Here is a 21,469-nt window from a genome sequence, read left to right on the forward strand (position 1 = left end):
TGAAAAGTTCGTTATGTGGGTCTGTTAAGAGTGGAACACCTGTACACTGATAAGGAATGATAACATTCACATATCATTGCATTAACCTACCTGAATGCCATGATTATGTTCAGATAAAAGAGCTAGCAGACACTAAATATTGTTAATGGATTAAATCAGTGTCTATGATACATAAATTATGACGACTGATTCATTTAGTTTAAACTGCATTTTCTTTAATACTCAGTTATCTCAGCACCAAATTCCACAATTTAGTGGTCTCCGTAACGACTTGATAACACCATGGCAGCGAACATGTAACGACAGAATGACCGAGAGACTTTGCAGCACTGTTAATGCAGCGATCACCATGTAACGACTAAGTGGGCACTATAAGGATTTCCCGCACGAATACCTTGTTACGACTAAATGACCACCGTAACGACTTGCAGCACCGTTGTTACATAACGACCTCATGGTCCCCGTAAGGCCGTTGCAGCACCGTTTTGCTGCAACCACTGTGAAAGGACCCTATGGTCATGGTAACAACTTTGCAACACCGTTGATCGCCATAGCAGCATGCAGCAGCATCTGCAGCGAACGTCGTGTAACAATTCCGCTGAAACGACGTCAAAGCATTGTTATTACATGGCGATTTTATGGTTTCCATGGATCACCTTGAGTTGACTGAACGGTCGCCGTAATGCCTGTGCAGCACCGCTGTTGGATCGATCACCTTGAGCTAACTGTACGGTCGCCGTAATGCCTGTGCAGCACCGCTGTTGGAACGATCACCTTGAGCTAACTGTACGGTCGCCGTAATGCCTGTGCAGCACCGCTGTTAGATCGATCACCTTGAGCTGACTGAATGGCCGCCGTAATGCCTGTCCAGCACCGCTGTTGGATCGATCACATTGAGTTGACTGAATCGTCGCCGTAATGCCTGTCCAGCACCGCTGTTAGATCGATCACCTTGAGCTGACTGAACGGTCGCCGTAAAGTCTGTCCAGCACCGCTGTTTGATCGATCACATTGAGTTGACTGAACGGTCGATCGATCACCTTAAGTTGACTGAACGGTCGCCGTAATGCCTGTCCAGCACCGCTGTTGGATCGATCACCTTGAGTTGACTGAACGGTCGATCGATCACCTTGAGTTGACTGAACGGTCGCCGTAATGCCTGTCCAGCACCGTTGTTGGATCGATCACCTTGAGCTGACTGTACGGTTGCCGTAAAGCCTGTGCAGCATCGTTGTTGGATCGATCACCTCGAGCTGACTGAATGGTCGCCGTAATGCCTGTCCAGCACCGCTGTTGGATCGATCACCTTGAGCTGACTGAATGGTCGTCGTAAAGCCTTTGCAGCACCGTTGTTGGATCGATCACCTTGAGTTGACTGAATGGTCGCCGTAATGCCTGTCCAGCACCGCTGTTGGATCGATCACCTTGAGCTGACTGTACGGTCGCCGTAATGCCTGTGCAGCACCGTTGTTAGATCGATCACCTTGAGCTGACTGAATGGTCGCCGTAATGCCTGTGCAGCACCGTTGTTGGGTCGATCGCCTTGAGCTGACTGAATGGTCGCCGTAATGCCTGTCCAGCACCGCTGTTGGATCGATCACCTTGAGCTGACTGAACTGTCGCCGTAATGCCTGTCCAGCACCGCTGTTGGATCGATCACCTTAAGTTGACTGAACGGTCGCCGTAATGCCTGTCCAGCACCGCTGTTGGATCGATCACCTTGAGTTGACTGAACGGTCGATCGATCACCTTGAGTTGACTGAACGGTCGCCGTAATGCCTGTCCAGCACCGCTGTTGGATCGATCACCTTGAGTTGACTGAACGGTCGATCGATCACCTTGAGTTGACTGAACGGTCGCCGTAATGCCTGTCCAGCACCGCTGTTGGATCGATCACCTTGAGCTGACTGAACGGTCGCCGTAATGCCTGTCCAGCACCGCTGTTGGATCGATCACCTTGAGCTGACTGAATGGTCGCCGTAATGCCTGTCCAGCACCGCTGTTGGATCGATCACCTTCAGCTGACTGAACGGTCGCCGTAATGCCTGCCCAGCACCGCTGTTGGATCGATCACCTTGATCTGACTGAATGGTCGCCGTAATGCCTGTCCAGCACCGCTGTTGGATCGATCACCTTGAGCTGACTGAACGGTCGCCGTAATGCCTGCCCAGCACCGCTGTTAGGTCGATCACCTTGAGCTGACTGACCGGTCGCCGTAATGCCTGCCCAGCACCGCTGTTGGATCGATCACCTTGAGCTGACTGTACGGTCGCCGTAATGCCTGTGCAGCACCGTTGTTAGATCGATCACCTTGAGCTGACTGAATGGTCGCCGTAATGCCTGTGCAGCACCGTTGTTGGGTCGATCGCCTTGAGCTGACTGAATGGTCGCCGTAATGCCTGTCCAGCACCGCTGTTGGATCGATCACCTTGAGCTGACTGAACTGTCGCCGTAATGCCTGTCCAGCACCGCTGTTGGATCGATCACCTTAAGTTGACTGAACGGTCGCCGTAATGCCTGTCCAGCACCGCTGTTGGATCGATCACCTTGAGTTGACTGAACGGTCGATCGATCACCTTGAGTTGACTGAACGGTCGCCGTAATGCCTGTCCAGCACCGCTGTTGGATCGATCACCTTGAGTTGACTGAACGGTCGATCGATCACCTTGAGTTGACTGAACGGTCGCCGTAATGCCTGTCCAGCACCGCTGTTGGATCGATCACCTTGAGCTGACTGAACGGTCGCCGTAATGCCTGTCCAGCACCGCTGTTGGATCGATCACCTTGAGCTAACTGAATGGTCGCCGTAATGCCTGTCCAGCACCGCTGTTGGATCGATCACCTTGAGCTGACTGAACGGTCGCCGTAATGCCTGCCCAGCACCGCTGTTGGATCGATCACCTTGAGCTGACTGAACGGTCGCCGTAATGCCTGTCCAGCACCGCTGTTGGATCGATCACCTTGAGCTGACTGAACGGTCGCCGTAATGCCTGCCCAGCACCGCTGTTAGGTCGATCACCTTGAGCTGACTGACCGGTCGCCGTAATGCCTGCCCAGCACCGCTGTTGGATCGATCACCTTGAGCTGACTGTACGGTCGCCGTAATGCCTGTCCAGCACCGCTGTTGGATCGATCACCTTGAGCTGACTGAACGGTCGCCGTAATGCCTGTCCAGCACCGTTGTTGGGTAGATCACCTTGAGCTGACTGAACGGTCGTCGTAATGCCTGCCCAGCACCGCTGTTGGATCGATCACCTTGAGCTGACTGTACGGTCGCCGTAATGCCTGTGCAGCACCGCTGTTAGGTCGATCACCTTGAGCTGACTGAACGGTCGCCGTAATGCATGTCCAGCATCGCTGTTGGATCGATCACCTTGAGCTGACTGAACGGTCGCCGTAATGCCTGTCCAGCACCGCTGTTGGATCGATCACCTTGAGCTGACTGAACGGTCGTCGTAATGCCTGTCCAGCACCGCTGTTGGGTCGATCACCTTGAGCTGACTGAACGGTCGCCGTAATGCCTGTCCAGCACCGCTGTTGGATCGATCACCTTGAGCTGACTGTACGGTCGCCGTAATGCCTGTGCAGCACCGCTGTTAGGTCGATCACCTTGATCTGACTGAACGGTCGCCGTAATGCCTGCCCAGCACCGCTGTTGGATCGATCACCTTGAGCTGACTGAACGGTCGCCGTAATGCCTGCCCAGCACCGCTGTTGGATCGATCACCTTGAGCTGACTGAACGGTCGCCGTAATGCCTGTCCAGCACCGCTGTTGGATCGATCACTTTGAGCTAACTGAATGGTCGCCGTAATGCCTGTCCAGCACCGCTGTTGGATCGATCACCTTGAGCTGACTGAACGGTCGCCGTAATGCCTGTCCAGCACCGCTGTTAGGTCAATCACCTTGAGCTGACTGAACGGTCGCCGTAATGCCTGTCCAGCACCGCTGTTAGGTCGATCACCTTGAGTTGACTGAACGGTCGCCGTAATGCCTGTGCAGCACCGCTGTTAGGTCGATCACCTTGAGTTGACTGAACGGTCGCCGTAATGCCTGTGCAGCACCGCTGTTAGGTCAATCACCTTGAGCTGACTGAACGGTCGCCGTAATGCCTGTCCAGCACCGCTGTAAGGTCAATCACCTTGAGTTGACTGAACGGTCGCCGTAATGCCTGTGCAGCACCGCTGTTAGGTCGATCACCTTGAGCTGACTGAACGGTCGATCGATCACCTTGAGCTGACTGAACGGTCGATCGATCACCTTGAGTTGACTGAACGGTCGATCGATCACCTTGAGTTGACTGAACGGTCGCCGTAATGCCTGTCCAGCACCGTTGTTGGATCGATCACCTTGGGCTGACTGTACGGTCGCCGTAAAGCCTGTGCAGCACCGCTGTTGAAACGATCACCTTGAGTTGACTGAACGGTCGCCGTAAAGATTTTGGCACATTAATTTTGCTGCAGTGAATACCGTGTATCGATTTAGTTGTCGCCGTAATGTCTTTCCAGCACCGCTGTTGGATCGATCACCTTCATACGACTGAAACGTCGCCGTAACGACTTCACCGATCCGCTGTTGTATTGACTAAAATGTTGTCGGTGCGACTTTGCAGCACCGCTGCTGCAGCGATCACCTTAATACTAATGAATGGTCGCCGTAAGGACTTTTTGTAATACTGTTGTTGCAGTGAACATTGCATATCGACTGAATGGTACCCGCACGGACTTTGGAGCATGGTTGTATCAGTGATCTTTGTGCTACGACCTAATGGTCGCCGTAACGACTGTGAAGCAATGTTTTGGAGTGATCAACCTTTGACAACTGACCGTGTCGTTTTAATCTGTATTTATTTTAAAAATATTTTGAAGAAAGTTATATTAAGTTTATGCTAAGTCACTTCGGTCACCACAATGTTGCGCGAGAGTGTGGTATATGTGTCTTGCGAGAAAACCCACATGCCCGGCTTGGTGACAACCATCCATCTCACATGTGTCCTGGCCTGGAAGCGAACTTGGTGAGAAGCGAGTGCGTCAACCACTGCTCTAACCGATTAGCGATCTTTGCGTAACGACTAAATAGTGGCCGTAACGACTTCGCAGCACCGTTGTAACGAAGCGAGTGTATGGTCGCCGTTAGGACGCTGCAGCACCGTTGTAACGAAGCGAGTGTATGATTGCCGTTAGGACGATGCAGCACCGTTGTAACGAAGCGAGTGTATGGTCGCCGTTAGGACGATGCAGCACCGTTGTAACGAAGCGAGTGTATGGTCGCCGTTAGGACGCTGCATCACCGTTGTTACGAAGCGAGTGTATGGTCGCCGTTAGGACGCTGCATCACCGTTGTAACGAAGCGAGTGTATGGTCGCCGTTAGGACGCTGCAGTACCGTTGTAACGAAGCGAGTGTATGGTCGCCGTTAGGACGCTGCATCACCGTTGTAACGAAGCGAGTGTATGGTCGCCGTTAGGACGCTGCATCACCGTTGTAACGAAGCGAGTGTATGGTTGCCGTTAGGACGCTGCAGTACCGTTGTAACGAAGTGAGTGTATGGTTGCCGTAAGGACGCTGCAGTACCGTTGTACTTGGTAGCTCCTTGTAAAATATAAACTCGAAAGAGTACTCTGTTTAAATTGTTCTGTTTTGTCATCATCAATTGGGCTGTTTACAAACACTTCCTATTTGACAAAACGGTTTGCGCATTTAATAAATAATAAATTGGTCTACAATAACAAATGAACAATTTGAAATAGATTGAATACCTGCCACTGAACAAATTGTTATTTTCTTATCAAAGTCAGGGGATTTAAGATAAAATATTTACAAACATATTTTCACACGGGATTGACTAGTAATCTTCATAAATTTATGAATGAAATATTTTTGTCAATGAAGCGTTAATAATTGGACAGGTATCAAATTATTCCTGCTTGAGAACTGGACACAGATTTTTGACAATAAAAAAATAATTTCACTTTTTTGGAATAAACGCTACGAATTTGCATTCAACGATTGGTTAAATATGAGTGTTTTGATAAGATTGCATTTATTCAATTATATAAGGCTGAAAACCCATTTTTGAACTTGCTATTCACAGGTTGAAGGTTTTATTTGACACTCAAGTACGCAGAACCTCAAGAATGGGCAGCCTGGAAGGCAGACTCGCAACTTCGTTTAATACTTACCGGTAAGCTGAATTCGGATACAAGTTTATGGCAAAGGGAGAAAGCCATAGCCTCACCTTGATGATGGTACATCATTCTGTCAAGAACATTGGATATATATAGGGCCCTTGTTTCTTCAAAAGTGTCCCCTGATATTCGTTTCAATACAAAAGCTCTGTTCAACTGGAGCATTCACAGCATGTCGTAATCTGGTCTTTAGCCAATGCGAACGCTATTTGAACATTATGAAACTAAATGTGTTTTTAAAGCTTGATTTATATATGCTTCGTCTTTTGGTATTCAGGATATGATTTGTCCAGGTGTTGGTAAAACTCGTTCGTCCCTGGGACTCTAACAGGCTGTCAGAATGACAGATAGCAGAAAATGACTCTTAATCCAAAACAAATAAGTTTCCACTTACTCCTCATAGACATCAAAGACCCCTGGCCGTCGCAACGTTCATTGTGTTAATAACGTTAGGTCATCATCGTTAATGTGTAAGATAATCTCAAGTAGTTTGTAATAAAGTAACAATTTAAAATATTTCGAGTGTTTGGAATTTTGAAATGATTTTGATTGATGGAGTGAGGATTAATATTTCAATATTTATGTTTTGTCATAACGATTGAGAAAAAACCCAGAATGAAACACATCAATACTTGACAAGTATAGCTTTTAAAGCCATCAACTCAAGTGGCTTGCTTTTTTACAGTTTACATAACAGTAATTTTCTCTTATACAAACAAATTCAAATATTTGGTAAAACGTTTGAAATGGATTGACAAAAATAACTATATGTAACCACAAAGGCATGCTTTAAAAAAAGGTCCATAGAAGATCCGTGGCTGATTCTATATTTATAACCGACGTCTTAGTTTGAAGCCATCCGAATAGATGGCCTATTTAATAAATAAATACTTAAAAAACAAAGAAGAATCGGTATTCGGTTACCCTCTTGCATTGTTGTTTTTCCTTTGGGTATGAGCTGGTTTCAATATATGATCAAAGTTGGTATGGTCATGAAACACAGTGACAAGATCGTGTCATCAAAGAAGACAGTTTCAAGATCGTGTGGTCATAGAACACAGTGATAAGATCGTGTGGTCATTGAACACGGTGACAAGATCGTGTGGTCATAGAACACGGTGACAAGATCGTGTGGTCATTGAACACGGTGACAAGATCGTGTGGTCATAGAACACGGTGACAAGATCGTGTGGTCATAGAACACGGTGACAAGATCGTGTGGTCATGGAACATGGTGCCAAGGTCGTGTCCTAATAGAACACGGTGACGAGATTGTGTGGGCATAGAACACGGTGACAAGATCGTGTGGTCATAGAACATGGTGACAAGATCGTGTGGTTATAGAACACGGTGACAAGATCGTGTGGTCATAGAACACGGTGACAAGATTGTGTGGTCATAGAGCTCGGTGACAAGATCGTGTGGTTATAGAACACGGGATCGTTTGGTCATAGAACATGGTGACAAGATCGTGTGGTCATAGAACACAGTGACGAGATCGTGTGTTCATAAAACACGGTGACGAGATCGTGTGGCCATAGAGCACAGTGACAAGAACGTGTGGTAATAGAACACGGTGACAAGATCGTGTGGTCATATAACACGGTGACAAGATCGTGTGGTCATAAAGCTCGGTGACAAGATCGTGTGGTTATAGAACACGGTGACGAGATCGTTTGGTCATAGAACATGGTGACAAGATCGTGTGGTCATAGAACACAGTGACGAGATCGTGTGTTCATAAGACACGGTGACGAGATCGTGTGGTCATAGAGCACGGTGACGAGATCGTGTGGTCATAGAAGACAGTGACAAGATCGTGTGGTCATAGAACACGGTGGCAAGATCGTGTGGTCAAAGAACACGGTGGCAAGATCGTGTGGTCATAGAACACGGTGGCAAGATCGTGTGGTCATAGAACACGGTGGCAAGATCGTGTGGTCATAGAACACGGTGACAAGATCGTGTGGTCATAGAACACGGTGACAAGATCGTGTGGTCATAGAACACGGTGACGAGATCGTGTGGTCATAGAACACAGTGACAAGATCGTGTGGTAATAGAAAACAGTGACAAGATCGTGTGGTCAAAGAACACAGTGACGAGATCGTGTGGTCATAGAACACGGTGACGAGATCGTGTGGTCATAGCACACAGTGACAAGATCGTATGGTCAAAGAACACGGTGACGAGATCGTGTGGTCATAGAACATGGTGACATGATCGTGTGGTTATAGAACATTGTGACGAGATCGTGTGGTCATAGAACACAGTGACAAGATCGTATGGTCAAAGAACACGGTGACGAGATCGTGTGGTCATAGAACATGGTGACATGATCGTGTGGTTATAGAACATTGTGACGAGATCGTGTGGTCATAGAAGACAGTGACAAGATCGTATGGTCATAGAACACGGTGACAAGATCGTGTGGTCATAGAACACGGTGACAAGATCGTGTGAACACGGTGACAAGATCGTGTGGTCATAGAACACGGTGACAAGATCGTGTGGTCATAGAACACAGTGACAAGATCGTGTGGTCATAGAACACGTTGACAAGATCGTGTGGTCATATAACACGGTGACAAAATCGTGTGGTCATAGAACACGGTGACAAGATCGTGTGGTCATAGAACACGCTGACAAGATCGTGTACTCATAGAACACAGTGACGAGATCGTGTACTCATAGAACACGGTGACAAGATCGTGTACTCTTAGAACACAGTGACAAGATCGTGTGGTCATAGAACACAGTGACAAGATCGTGTGGTCATAGAACATGGTGACAAGATCGTGTGGTCAAAGAACATGATGACAAGATCGTGTGGTCATAGAACACGGTGATAAGATCGTGTGGTCATAGAAACGGTGACAAGAACCTATGGTCATAGAACACGGTGACAAGATCGTGTGGTCATAGAACACAGTGACAAGATCGTGTACTCATAGAACACAGTGACATGATCGTATCCTCATAGAACACAGTGACAAGATCGTGTACTCATAGAACACAGTGGCAGGATCGTGTACACATAGAACACAGTGACAGGATCGTGTCCTTATAGAACACAGTGACGAGTGACTGTGTGGTACAGTTTTTTCCCCACTGTGGTACAGTTTTTTCCCACTGTGGTACAGTTATTCTCCACTGTGGTACAGTTATTTCCCACTGTGGTACAGTTATTCCCCACTGTGGTACAGTTATATCCCACTGTTTCCCCACTGTGGTACCGTTACAGTTTTTTCACATTCGTCAAAGCAGTAGTGAAGACGGCCACAATGCTGTGAGCCCTGTAACCGTTGTCAGATATAATTCCTCCTGTCTTTGATCTGCTGTCGATATGTCACTCCCCGCCCGCCCAGTTCCACCCACCATCTCGTGCTCTATCTCATCGTGCTACTGATTATTTTAGTCTCACTTAGATCAGCATTTTTAAAGTTTGCTCTCACACATAATGGCTATTTTTTTCTTAAGTCTGTATTCAATTTGAGCCATTTTATCCCCAATGTTTATGAATGTTTACCACAAAGCAACTCGCTGTTGTTGTTTTTTTGTAAATTCAAATTTAAAATTAGTCAATTTTGCATTCCAAAATATATTAAAGACGAGGAATTTTGGTAAAATGGATTTTATGCCAACTCTGGGATACGACATACACAGTTGCAGATCTTGGTTTTTTTAAAAAGCAATTTGTGTATCGTATATTATGTTTTATAATACTTATTTTATTACGGTTGTCATACTTTGAGGGCTTGCCATAAATTATAGACTTCTTAGTTGATATATTTATATATAAAGTGCAAAACATACGATGATCAACCAAGACTTTTTGTGAAGGAAATCACAGTATTTCTGTTACAGCTCAAAGAAATAATTGTTAAAATAAGTGCGCTGGGTGTAATCAGTCTGAAAACTTAATTCTTTATTGATAACATTCATTATCTTGCCAAAAACGGTTGTTTCTGTCAAATATTAACAGGTGTCCCATATCAGGTACGAACGTTAGTGATGACGGATCACTCCTCCTTTGGCAACAGTCTTGTTGTCATCAACACCATAAGCTGAGTTGTTGGACACATTTTTCAGGAAGAAAAAAAAAACAGTCATTTCAATTCGAGTCATTCATGAAAAACTTTCCACGGGTATTGACATATAAGAGTGAACATGTGCTCTTTCTGAAAAACACACACAACGAAATACGTGTATTACTTAAAAAAATACTTCGGTGGTAGCTATACTCTACCGAATACAGATGTAGCCGGGTTGTCATATTAGCTATCAGCCTTTTTAACACCGTTGGTATTTAAAATAGTTTATGTACAAACTTAACAGGAAAACGTGTTTGTAATATGTTTAAGTTTTCAAAGACATTTCTCATACATACTGAGTGGCAATGTAAAAATGCATGTCAAGAAAGCGATCAACGATCAATTACCGAACAGTTAACGTAGTGATATAGTGGATTACCACGTTGATGGTTAAGTTGTTGGTTGACAGCTTACACGAGACACCTGCACAACAACTATTTCTCGGTCGATCCATCACTGTATTACTCATTAACAAATAATTACACTCCAACCATTTTCCACTTGTATTTTTCGACAATATTATTGCCATTTTCATTAAAAATATCAGATAACAAGAGTTCGAGTTGAGATATAAAGCACCTCACCCTCTCGCCGCTGAGGAACGATCACAGTGTTACACACGATCAAATTGTTGCTGAGGATCACAGTGTTACACACGATCACAGTGTTACACACGATCACAGTGTAAAACAATATCACAGTGTTACACCCGACCAAAGTGTTGCAGACGATCACAGTGTTACACACGATCACAGTGTTACACACGATCACAGTGTAAAACAATATCACAGTGTTATACACGATCATAGTGTTACACACGATCACAGTGTAAAACAATATCACAGTGTAATACACGATCACAGTGTAACACACGATCACAGTGTAATACATGATCACAGTGTTACACACGATCACAGTGTAATACACGATCACAGTGTAAAACAATATCACAGTGTTTCACACGATCACAGTGTTATACACGATCATAGTGTTACACACGATCATAGTGTTACACACGATCACAGTGTAACACACGATCACAGTGTAAAACAATATCACAGTGTTATACACGATCATAGTGTTACACACGATCACAGTGTAAAACAATTTCACAGTGTTATACATGATCATAGTGTTACCCACGATCACAGTGTAACAGACGATCACAGTGTTACACACGATCACAGTGTTATATACGATCACAGTGTAATACAGGATCACAGTGTTATACACGATCATAGTGTTACCCACGATCACAGTGTTACACACGATCACAGTGTTATATACGATCACAGTGTAATACAGGATCACAGTGTTATACATGATCATAGTGTTACACACGATCACAGTGTTACACACGATCACAGTGTTATATACGATCACAGTGTAATACAGGATCACAGTGTTACACACGATCACAGTGTTACACACGATCACAGTGTTATATACGATCACAGTGTAATACAGGATCACAGTGTTATATACGATCACAGTGTAATACACGATCATAGTGTTACACACGATCACAGTGTTACACACGATCACAGTGTTATATACGATCACAGTGTAATACACGATCACAGTGTTACACACGATCACAGTGTTATATACGATCACAGTGTAATACAGGATCACAGTGTTATACATGATCATAGTGTTATATACGATCACAGTGTTATACACGATCACAGTGTTACACACGATCACAGTGTTACACACGATCACAGTGTTATATACGTTCACAGTGTTATATACGATCACAGTGTTATACACGATCATAGTGTTACACACTATCACAGTGTTACACACGATCACAGTGTTATATACGATCACAGTGTAATACAGGATCACAGTGTTATACACGATCATAGTGTTACCCACGATCACAGTGTAACAGACGATCACAGTGTTATATACGATCACAGTGTAATACATGATCATAGTGTAATACTCGATCACAGTGTAATACATGATCACAGTGTAATACATGATCAAAGTGTAATACATGATCACAGTGTTACATACGATCACAGTGTAATACACGATCACAGTGTTACATACGATCACAGTGTAATACACGATCACAGTGTAATACATGATCACAGTGTAATACATGATCATAGTGTTACATACGCTCACAATGTAATACACGATCACAGTGTAATACATGATCACAGTGTAATACACGATCACAGTGTAATACACGATCACAGTGTTACATACGATCACAGTGTAATACATGATCACAGTGTAATACATGATCACAGTGTAATACATGATCACAGTGTAATACATGATCATAGTGTAATACATGATCACAGTGTAATATATGATCACAGTGTAATACATGATCATAGTGTAATACATGATCACAGTGTAATACATGATCACAGTGTAATACATGATCATAGTGTTACACACGATCACACACTTATATACTTTCAATCTTTATATATAGGTCATGAAGGTGAATGGAATGGATTTCAAAAAACAGGTTGAACATGCTCGATCTACTTGATCTACTTTTTTGTTTACATTTACATCGCATTGCTACTCGAACACCTGATATGGTCATTTTACCGATTAAACAGTGGTTACGTACAACCATTTTTTTTTCTTATCAGAAGGTAACTTTTTTTGACATTGTTTAATGTTGAGTACGCAAGCGGAGCTTTCCCCCCATGTGTTGGGGGTCGTATAGGACTAGAAACCAGTGTTATCTTGCGTGCAAATTGGTCAATTGACTCAAGAATATATATAGGAAATTTAATACATGTAAGTGGTGTTTGACCTAAAACAAGAAGAGAACCAATGTTCATATAGAACTACATACAACATCATATTAAAATTATTGGTTACACTTGTTTATAGAGAGAAACGAAAATGTTCAGTTCCATGTCTAAAAGATTGAATTTCCATGTTTAACTCCATCCTGTTATGTTGTATACGTGCATGGGCCTGTCCTATACATACAAACGAAGAATGCGAAAGTTAAGCGCACTAACATGTTGTCGACTAAATTGGTAAAGAAGACAGAACCCACTCGTCTGAAACAACACAGAACTTGATGATGCATTGGTTCCTGGGCAGGAATGCGGCTCAATTTGTTCACAGGTGGTGTCTCGGCAGAAGAGAAGTGTTTTCCCAGGCGAAATCTGGCATTAGGACAGCCTGCTTGAACTTAGGCCAACCTAAGCCACATGGCAAGTCTGGGGGTTGTCATTCTTGAATATGTGAAGTGGCCCGGCCTATCGTCTGAAAAAGGCTTCAACATAAAATACTCTTGAATATGCCTTATTCTACACTATACTAGACTTTTGTCCAATCCATCCAAATTGACATCGCTAGTGCCGTCATTCTAATGGACCTATTGTCACTGGTAACATGTATATCTTGTTATGGTCAAGATCTTAAGTTGATGTACGCTGACAACGATGACAATGACAATAACACGCTAAAAATGAAACATTTTTATCAGATGTGATGGTGAATGCTTAGACGTGCCAACACGGTAAGTCCCAGAATAAAGGGACACGAACTGTAGGTTACAATTGGTGTATACTATGTTTTATGCGACCGTTTGGGTGCGCGGCATTGTGCGCCTCACACCCGCAACACGACATTGCGTATGTCTGCCACATAACGTTACTCCGACAAAAAGGAACGTGCAGCGCCATGTTGTTTTCACTTTTTATTCCAGTAAAAAATAACAGAGTATTATGAATAGTTAAACTTAAATATAGAAGTCTAATTATTAGCTCGTTCAATTAAATTGAGTCACTTAGAATGTCCACACAGTTTAAGATACACACAAAGTAAAGCATAGAGAGAAATAGAGTATAAAGTCCTTCACAAAGTTAAACAAAGTTGTTACTTTATTGATTACCAAATCAACACTATTTTAATGAAAACATGTATGTGTTTATATACTCCTTAAATGTGATACAGAGTTTGATAAAATATGACAGGTGATGAATGTGATTATCAAAAAATGAAAATATTTGTCTTCAAGCAAAATAATGACATAATAATGTCAATTACTGAAAGATCATTAAATGATTATTAAGACCCGTCTCAAACATAGGCTGAACGGCATAATATATGTAATCATTTATGTTTTTTAAAATGTGCTCTTTGTCCCGATTGTTTCTTGTTGTTTGCTTCGTATTTTGTTGACGTTTATCCTACTGTGTGAAGCAAGCACGATATCAGTGAGTTGTAGTCCTTGTAGTTTTCATAACCTGTTATAAAACGACAGTTTATAATTCCTAGCCATCTCTACAACTATCCATCTAACAACACAGGTGTGTGGAGAACGTCTAAACCATAGGCAACCTCAAAAACACTGTTGGAGCAATCATCTCCGTATATCTGTCATGATCATTTACGCCTAATGTCATACGACCAAGTGCCAATCGGTTAACGGCCGCATTCAGAGGTATTCGCTGGCAGCTTGTTACCACAGGTGCGAGCCCTGGCCTAGGATCAAGGTTGGTCGAAACCCTGGCCTAGGATCAAGACTGATAGAAACCCTGGCCTATGATCAAGACTGGTAGAAACCTTGACCTAGCATCAGGCTAGTAGAAACTCTGGTCTAGTATCAAGGTTGGTAGAGACCCTGGCCTAGGATCAAGTTTGGTAGAAACCCTAGCCTAGGATCAAGACTGGTAGAAACCCTGGCCTAGGATCAAGGTTGGTAGAGCCGCTGTTTAGTTTTCCGCATTAATCAGGTTCGTTGTTTTACGTTTTCGAACACCCCTCATATAAGATATATATTATGCGTGTGTTGTTCTTAATTTGTGTTTTAAAGATAATTACCATTAAACCAGTTTGGTCAAAATCCTAATGTGTTTAGTACTGTTTACATGGAATTTCCTGCATACGTTTTGAATTTTCTACAGATAAGTGTGGATAAGTGTCGATCCCTGAATGGCTGCTAAGCCCGGAAAGTTTTTAACATGCCTTCTGGGAGTAGTAAAAAACATTGCTTCCAGATTTCTTAGAAACCATTTTTAGTAGCTTGATTAGTGGAAATTTACAAGTAGCAATTGGAAACATATTGTAATGAAAGAAAAAAAAAGGTTTGCTAAAATATTTTTTCCACGTCTGTTATGATGTTCTTTATATGAACATTTTACTAATTAAAAGATTTTATTAGACAAACTGATCCACTAATTTGTTCTAATCGGGAACATTATATATGTTAACTCTAACAAAAGTTTTAAATTTCTGTGAACAATTATTGTTGTGTGAATATATTGCGAATATAGGTCATTATTACTTGGCTGCCAGCATTCCGCGAATGATATCTGCAAACACTAGTGTAACGGTCAGCTGTAGGCGGCGGAGGTGCGTTCATAAAAATATTCGTATAAAACGGAAGTACGTTCATACCGGATGTAAACTTGGTTGATAATATGCAAATTAGCAAAGTGTATATAAAGACCAGTGGACCCCTTCAGGGTCGAGCATGCTTTTCCCTGAAGCGATCTGCTGGTGTTTGTTTCATTACGCCAGAAAGCTCGGCTATCTGGTGTTTGTTTGTTTGTTTGGCTCGCACGTTACACTAATGTTAACAATAAATTTTCAAATTATTCGCGCGTAGGTCCCTAAAATGCTCTCTATAGGGTTAAGAATAAAGAAAACTTTCACGATTTTGAACGTGGTCACGTGCTTTTCATCGTCCTCACGTGATATGCGTGACGTAAGTGATTTAAGCGCATAGCAGTCAGAGATGGACTGAAAATAATGCTTTGTGATTAACTTAAATATACATAATGATTATTATCATTTTCAGCAATTATATGATACTGTCATTTATCATTTAGTGCTGTTCACAAATACACAATCAAATTAGTGTTTATTCGTGGTCATTCAAGACGAAATTTATTAAACTCGTATATTTTAATTAATAACAAAAACTCGCCAATGATTTTCGTTCCGTATTGAATGACCACGAATGTGGTATCCTTTTTATATACTCACTTCTGCGTTAAAGTTTGCACCATGCTTTTGTACCTTACCCCCTATGTTTAAAGTACTAAATCTCGTTGCCATCGGATCATCTGAAAAAAAAACCAAAGGCAATTAAACCCTACGTTGGATTTTTCCTGTATATATACGAGCGAGACCCGACACGTAGATTATTGAGAAATCTGTCATTCCCGTCACTCATTTGTCTTTCGGGAATGGTTTACCATACCGACGTGCTTAATTTCCTGGAAAATATTTGTTACACGGCTATAAACGTTTTGCCATTCTCTAGAAACATAATGATAATTGCAGACAGAGCTGTTCAAGACAGGGAACACACCCGGGTAAAATTTATAAATTGAACTCCCTTTTAAAAGAATATTGACTGGCCCATACATCTATTTCGATATAATATAGGTTACCGTCTTGACACACCTTGGTATCGTTAGTGTCAGGGTCGTTGTACACTACCCTACATGACGCGCCTTGGTATCGTTAGTGTCAGGGTCGTTGTACCCTACCCTAAGTGACGCACCTTGGTATCGTTATTGTCAGGGTCGTGGTACACTACCCTACGTGACGCACCTTGGTATGGTTAGTGTTAGGGTCGTTGTACACTTCCCTACGTGACGCACCTTGGTATCGTTAGTGTCAGGGTCGTTGTACACTTCCCTACGTGACGCACCTTGGTATGGTCAGTGTCAGGGTCGTTGAACACTTCCCTACGTGACGCACCTTGGTATGGTCAGTGTCGTTGAAAACTTCCCTACGTGACGCACCTTGGTATCGTTAGTGTCAGGGTCGTTGTACACTTACCTACGTGACGCACCTTAGTATCGTTATTGTCAGGGTCGTGGTACACTACCCTACATGACGCACCTTGGTATTGTTAGTGTCAGACTGGGTCGTATTACACTACCCTACGTGACGCGCCTTGGTATGGTTAGTGTCAGACTAGGTCGTTGTACACTACCCTACATAACGCGCCTTGGTATTGTTAGTGTCTGACTGGGTCGTTGTACACTAACCTACGTGACGCACCTTGGTATGGTTAGTGTCAGACTGGGTCGTTGTACACTCTTCTACGTGACGCGCCTGGGTATTGTTAGTGTCAGACTGGGTCGGTGTACACTTCCCTACATGACGCACCTTGGTATGGTTAGTGTCAGGGTCGTTGTACACTTCCCTACGTGACGCACCTTGGTATCGTTAGTGTCAGGGTCGTTGTACACTAACCTACGTGACGCGCCTTGGTATGGTTAGTGTCAGGGTCGATGTACATTACCTTACGTGATGCGCATTGGTATGGTTAGTGTCAGGGTCGATGTACACTACCCTACGTGACGCACCTTGGTATTGTTAGTGTCAGACAGGGTCGGTGTACACTATCCTACGTGACGCGCCTTGGTATGTTTAGTGTCAGGATCGTTGTACACTATCTTACGTGACGCACCTTGGTATTGTTAGTGTCAGTCTGGGTCGTTGTACATTACCCTACATAACGCGCCTTGGTATGGTTAGTGTCATACTTGGTCGTTGTACACTACCCTACATAACGCGCCTTGGTATGGTTAGTGTCATACTGGGTGGTTGTACACTACCCTACGTGACGCGCCTTGGTATGGTTAGTGTCATACTGGGTCGTTGTACACTACCCTACGTGACGCGCCTTGGTATGGTTGTGTCATACTGGGTCGTTGTACACTATCCTATGTGACGCGCCTTGGTATGGTTAGTGTCATACTAGGTCGTTGTACACTACCCTACATAACGCGCCTTGGTATGGTTAGTGTCATACTAGGTCGTTGTACACTACCCTACGTGACGTGCCTTGGTATGGTTAGTGTCAGACTGGGTCGGTGTACACTACCCTACGTGACGCGCCTTGGTATGGTTAGTGTCAGACTGGGTCGGTGTACATTACCCTACGTGACACGCCTTGGTATGGTTAGTGTCAGACTGGCTCGGTGTACAATACCCTATGTGACGCGCCTTGGTATGGTTAGTGTCATACTGGATGATTGTACACTACCCTACGTGACGCGCCTTGGTATGGTTAGTGTCATACTGGATGGTTGTACACGACCCTACGTGACGCGCCTTGGTATGGTTAGTGTCAACCTACGTGACGTGCCTTGATATGGTTAGTGTCAGACTGGGTCGGTGTACACTAACCTAAGTGACGCGCCTTGATATGGTTAGTGTCAGACTGGGTCGGTGTACACTATCCTAAGTGACGCGCCTTGGTATGGTTAGTGTCAGACTGGGTCGGTGTACACTATCCTAAGTGAAGCGCCTTGATATGGTTAGTGTCAGGGTCGTTGTACACTACCCTACGTGACGCGCCTTGGTATGGTTAGTGTCAGGGTCGGTGTACACTGCCCTACATAACGCGCCTTGGTATGGTTAGTGTCAGACAGGGTCGGTGTACACTATCCTACGTGACGCGCCTTGGTATGGTTAGTGTCAGGATCGTTGTACACTATCTTACGTGACGCACCTTGGTATTGTTAGTGTCAGACTGGGTCGTTGTACATTACCCTACATAACGCGCCTTGGTATGGTTAGTGTCATACTGGGTCGTTGTACACTACCCTACATAACGCGCCTTGGTATGGTTAGTGTCATACTGGGTGGTTGTACACTACCCTACGTGACGCGCCTTGGTATGGTTATTGTCATACTGGGTCGTTGTACACTACCCTACGTGACGCGCCTTTGTATGGTTAGTGTCATACTGGGTCGTTGTACACTATCCTACGTGACGCGCCTTGGTATGGTAAGTGTCATACTAGGTCGTTGTACACTACCCTACATAACGCGCCTTGGTATGGTTAGTGTCATACTAGGTCGTTGTACACTACCCTACGTGACGCGCCTTGGTATGGTTAGTGTCAGAATGGGTCGGTGTACACTACCCTACGTGACGCGCCTTGGTATGGTTAGTGTCAGACCGGGTCGTTGTACATTACCCTACGTGACGCGCCTTGGTATGGTTAGTGTCAGACTGGCTCGGTGTACACTACCCTATGGGACGCGCCTTGGTATGGTTAGTGTCATACTGGATGGTTGTACACTAACCTACGTGACGCGCCTTGGTATGGTTAGTGTCATACTGGGTGGTTGTACACTACCCTTTGTGACGTGCCTTGATATGGTTAGTGTCAGACTGGGTCGGTGTACACTAACCTAAGTGACGTGCCTTGATATGGTTAGTGTCAGACTGGGTCGGTGTACACTATCCTAAGTGACACGCCTTGGTATGGTTAGTGTCAGACTGGGTCGGTGTACACTATCCTAAGTGAAGCGCCTTGGTATGGTTAGTGTCAGACTGGGTCGGTGTACACTATCCTAAGTGAAGCGCCTTGATATGGTTAGTGTCAGGGTCGTTGTACACGACCCTACGTGACGCGCCTTGGTATGGTTAGTGTCAGACTGGCTCGGTGTACACTACCCTACGTGACGCGCCTTGGTATGGTTAGTGTCAGAGTCGGTGTACACTACCCTACATAACGCGCCTTGGTATGGTTAGTGTCAGACTGGGTCGACGTACACTACCCTACGTGACGCACCTTGGTATGGTTAGTGTCAGACTGGGTCGTTGTACATTACCCTACGTGACGCGCCTTGGTATGGTTAGTGTCAGACTGGCTCGGTGTACACTACCCTATGTGACGCGCCTTGGTATGGTTAGTGTCAGACTGGGTCGTTGTACATTACCTTACGTGACGCGCCTTGATATGGTAAGTGTCAGACTTAGTCGTGGTACACTACCCTACGTGACGCACCTTGGTATGGTTAGTGTCAGGGTCGTTGTACACTTCCCTACGTGACGCGCCTTGGTATCGTTAGTGTCAGGGTCGTTGTACACTACCCTACGTGACGCGCCTAGGTATGGTTAGTGTCAAGGTCGTTGAACACTACCCTACGTGACGCGCCTTGGTATTGTTAGTGTCAGACTGGGTCGTTGTACATTACCTTACGTGACGCGCCTTGGTATGGTAAGTGTCAGACTTAGTCGTGGTACACTACCCTACGTGACGCACCTTGGTATGGTTAGTGTCATACTGGGTCGTTGTACACTTCCCTACGTGACGCGCCTTGGTATCGTTAGTGTCAGGGTCGTTGTACATTAACCTACGTGACGCGCATAGGTATGGTTAGTGTCAGGGTCGATGTACATTACCCTACTTGACGCGCATTTGTATGGTTAGTGTCAGGGTCGTTGTACACTACCCTATGTGACGCACCTTGGTATTGTTAGTGTCAGACTGGGTCGGTGTACACTATCCTACGTGACGCGCCTTGGTATCGTTAGTGTCAGGATCGTTGTACACTATCTTACGTGACGCACCTTGGTATTTTTAGTGTCAGACTGGGTCGTTGTACACTACCCTACATAACGCGCCTTGGTATGGTTTGTGTCATACTGGGTCGTTGTACACTACCCTACATAACGCGCCTTGGTATGGTTATTGTCATACTGGGTCGTTGAACACTACCCTACGTGACGCGCCTTGGTATGGTTAGTGTCATACTGGGTCGTTGTACACTACCCTACGTGACGCGCCTTGGTATGGTTAGTGTCAGGGTCGTTGTACACTACCCTATGTGACGCACCTTGGTATTGTTAGTGTCAGACTGGGTCGGTGTACACTATCCTACGTGACGCGCCTTGGTATCGTTAGTGTCAGGATCGTTGTACACTATCTTACGTGACGCACCTTGGTATTTTTAGTGTCAGACTGGGTCGTTGTACACTACCCTACATAACGCGCCTTGGTATGGTTTGTGTCATACTGGGTCGTTGTACACTACCCTACATAACGCGCCTTGGTATGGTTATTGTCATACTGGGTCGTTGTACACTACCCTACGTGACGCGCCTTGGTATGGTTAGTGTCAGACTGGGTCGTTGTACACTACCCTACGTGACGCGCCTTGGTATGGTTAGTGTCAGACTGGGTCGTTGTACACTACCCTTCATAACGCGCCTTGGTATGGTTAGTGTCATACAAGGTCGTTGTACACTACCCTACTTGACGCGCCTTGGTATGGTTAGTGTCAGACTGGGTCGGTGTACACTACCCTACGTGACGCGCCTTGGTATGGTTAGTGTCAGACTGGGTCGTTGTACATTACCCTACGTGACGCGCCTTGGTATGGTTGGTGCCAGACTGGGTCGTGGTACACTACCCTATGTGACGCGCCTTGGTA

The 21,469-nt window shown here is 44.7% G+C and overlaps 1 protein-coding gene across 1 annotated transcript; it reads right to left on the reverse strand.

Annotated features, from left to right (window-relative positions):
- Window positions 1-11,236: 11,236 nt before the first annotated feature.
- LOC128208633 (NADH-ubiquinone oxidoreductase chain 5-like) lies at window positions 11,237-12,574 on the reverse strand. Its single transcript, XM_052912181.1, has one exon. It carries the CDS (start codon window positions 12,572-12,574, stop codon window positions 11,237-11,239), a length of 1,338 nt encoding a protein of 445 aa, XP_052768141.1.
- Window positions 12,575-21,469: the final 8,895 nt, after the last annotated feature.

This window comes from Mya arenaria, chromosome 11 (genome assembly GCF_026914265.1).
Source record: "Mya arenaria isolate MELC-2E11 chromosome 11, ASM2691426v1".
Lineage (NCBI taxonomy): Eukaryota > Metazoa > Mollusca > Bivalvia > Myida > Myidae > Mya > Mya arenaria.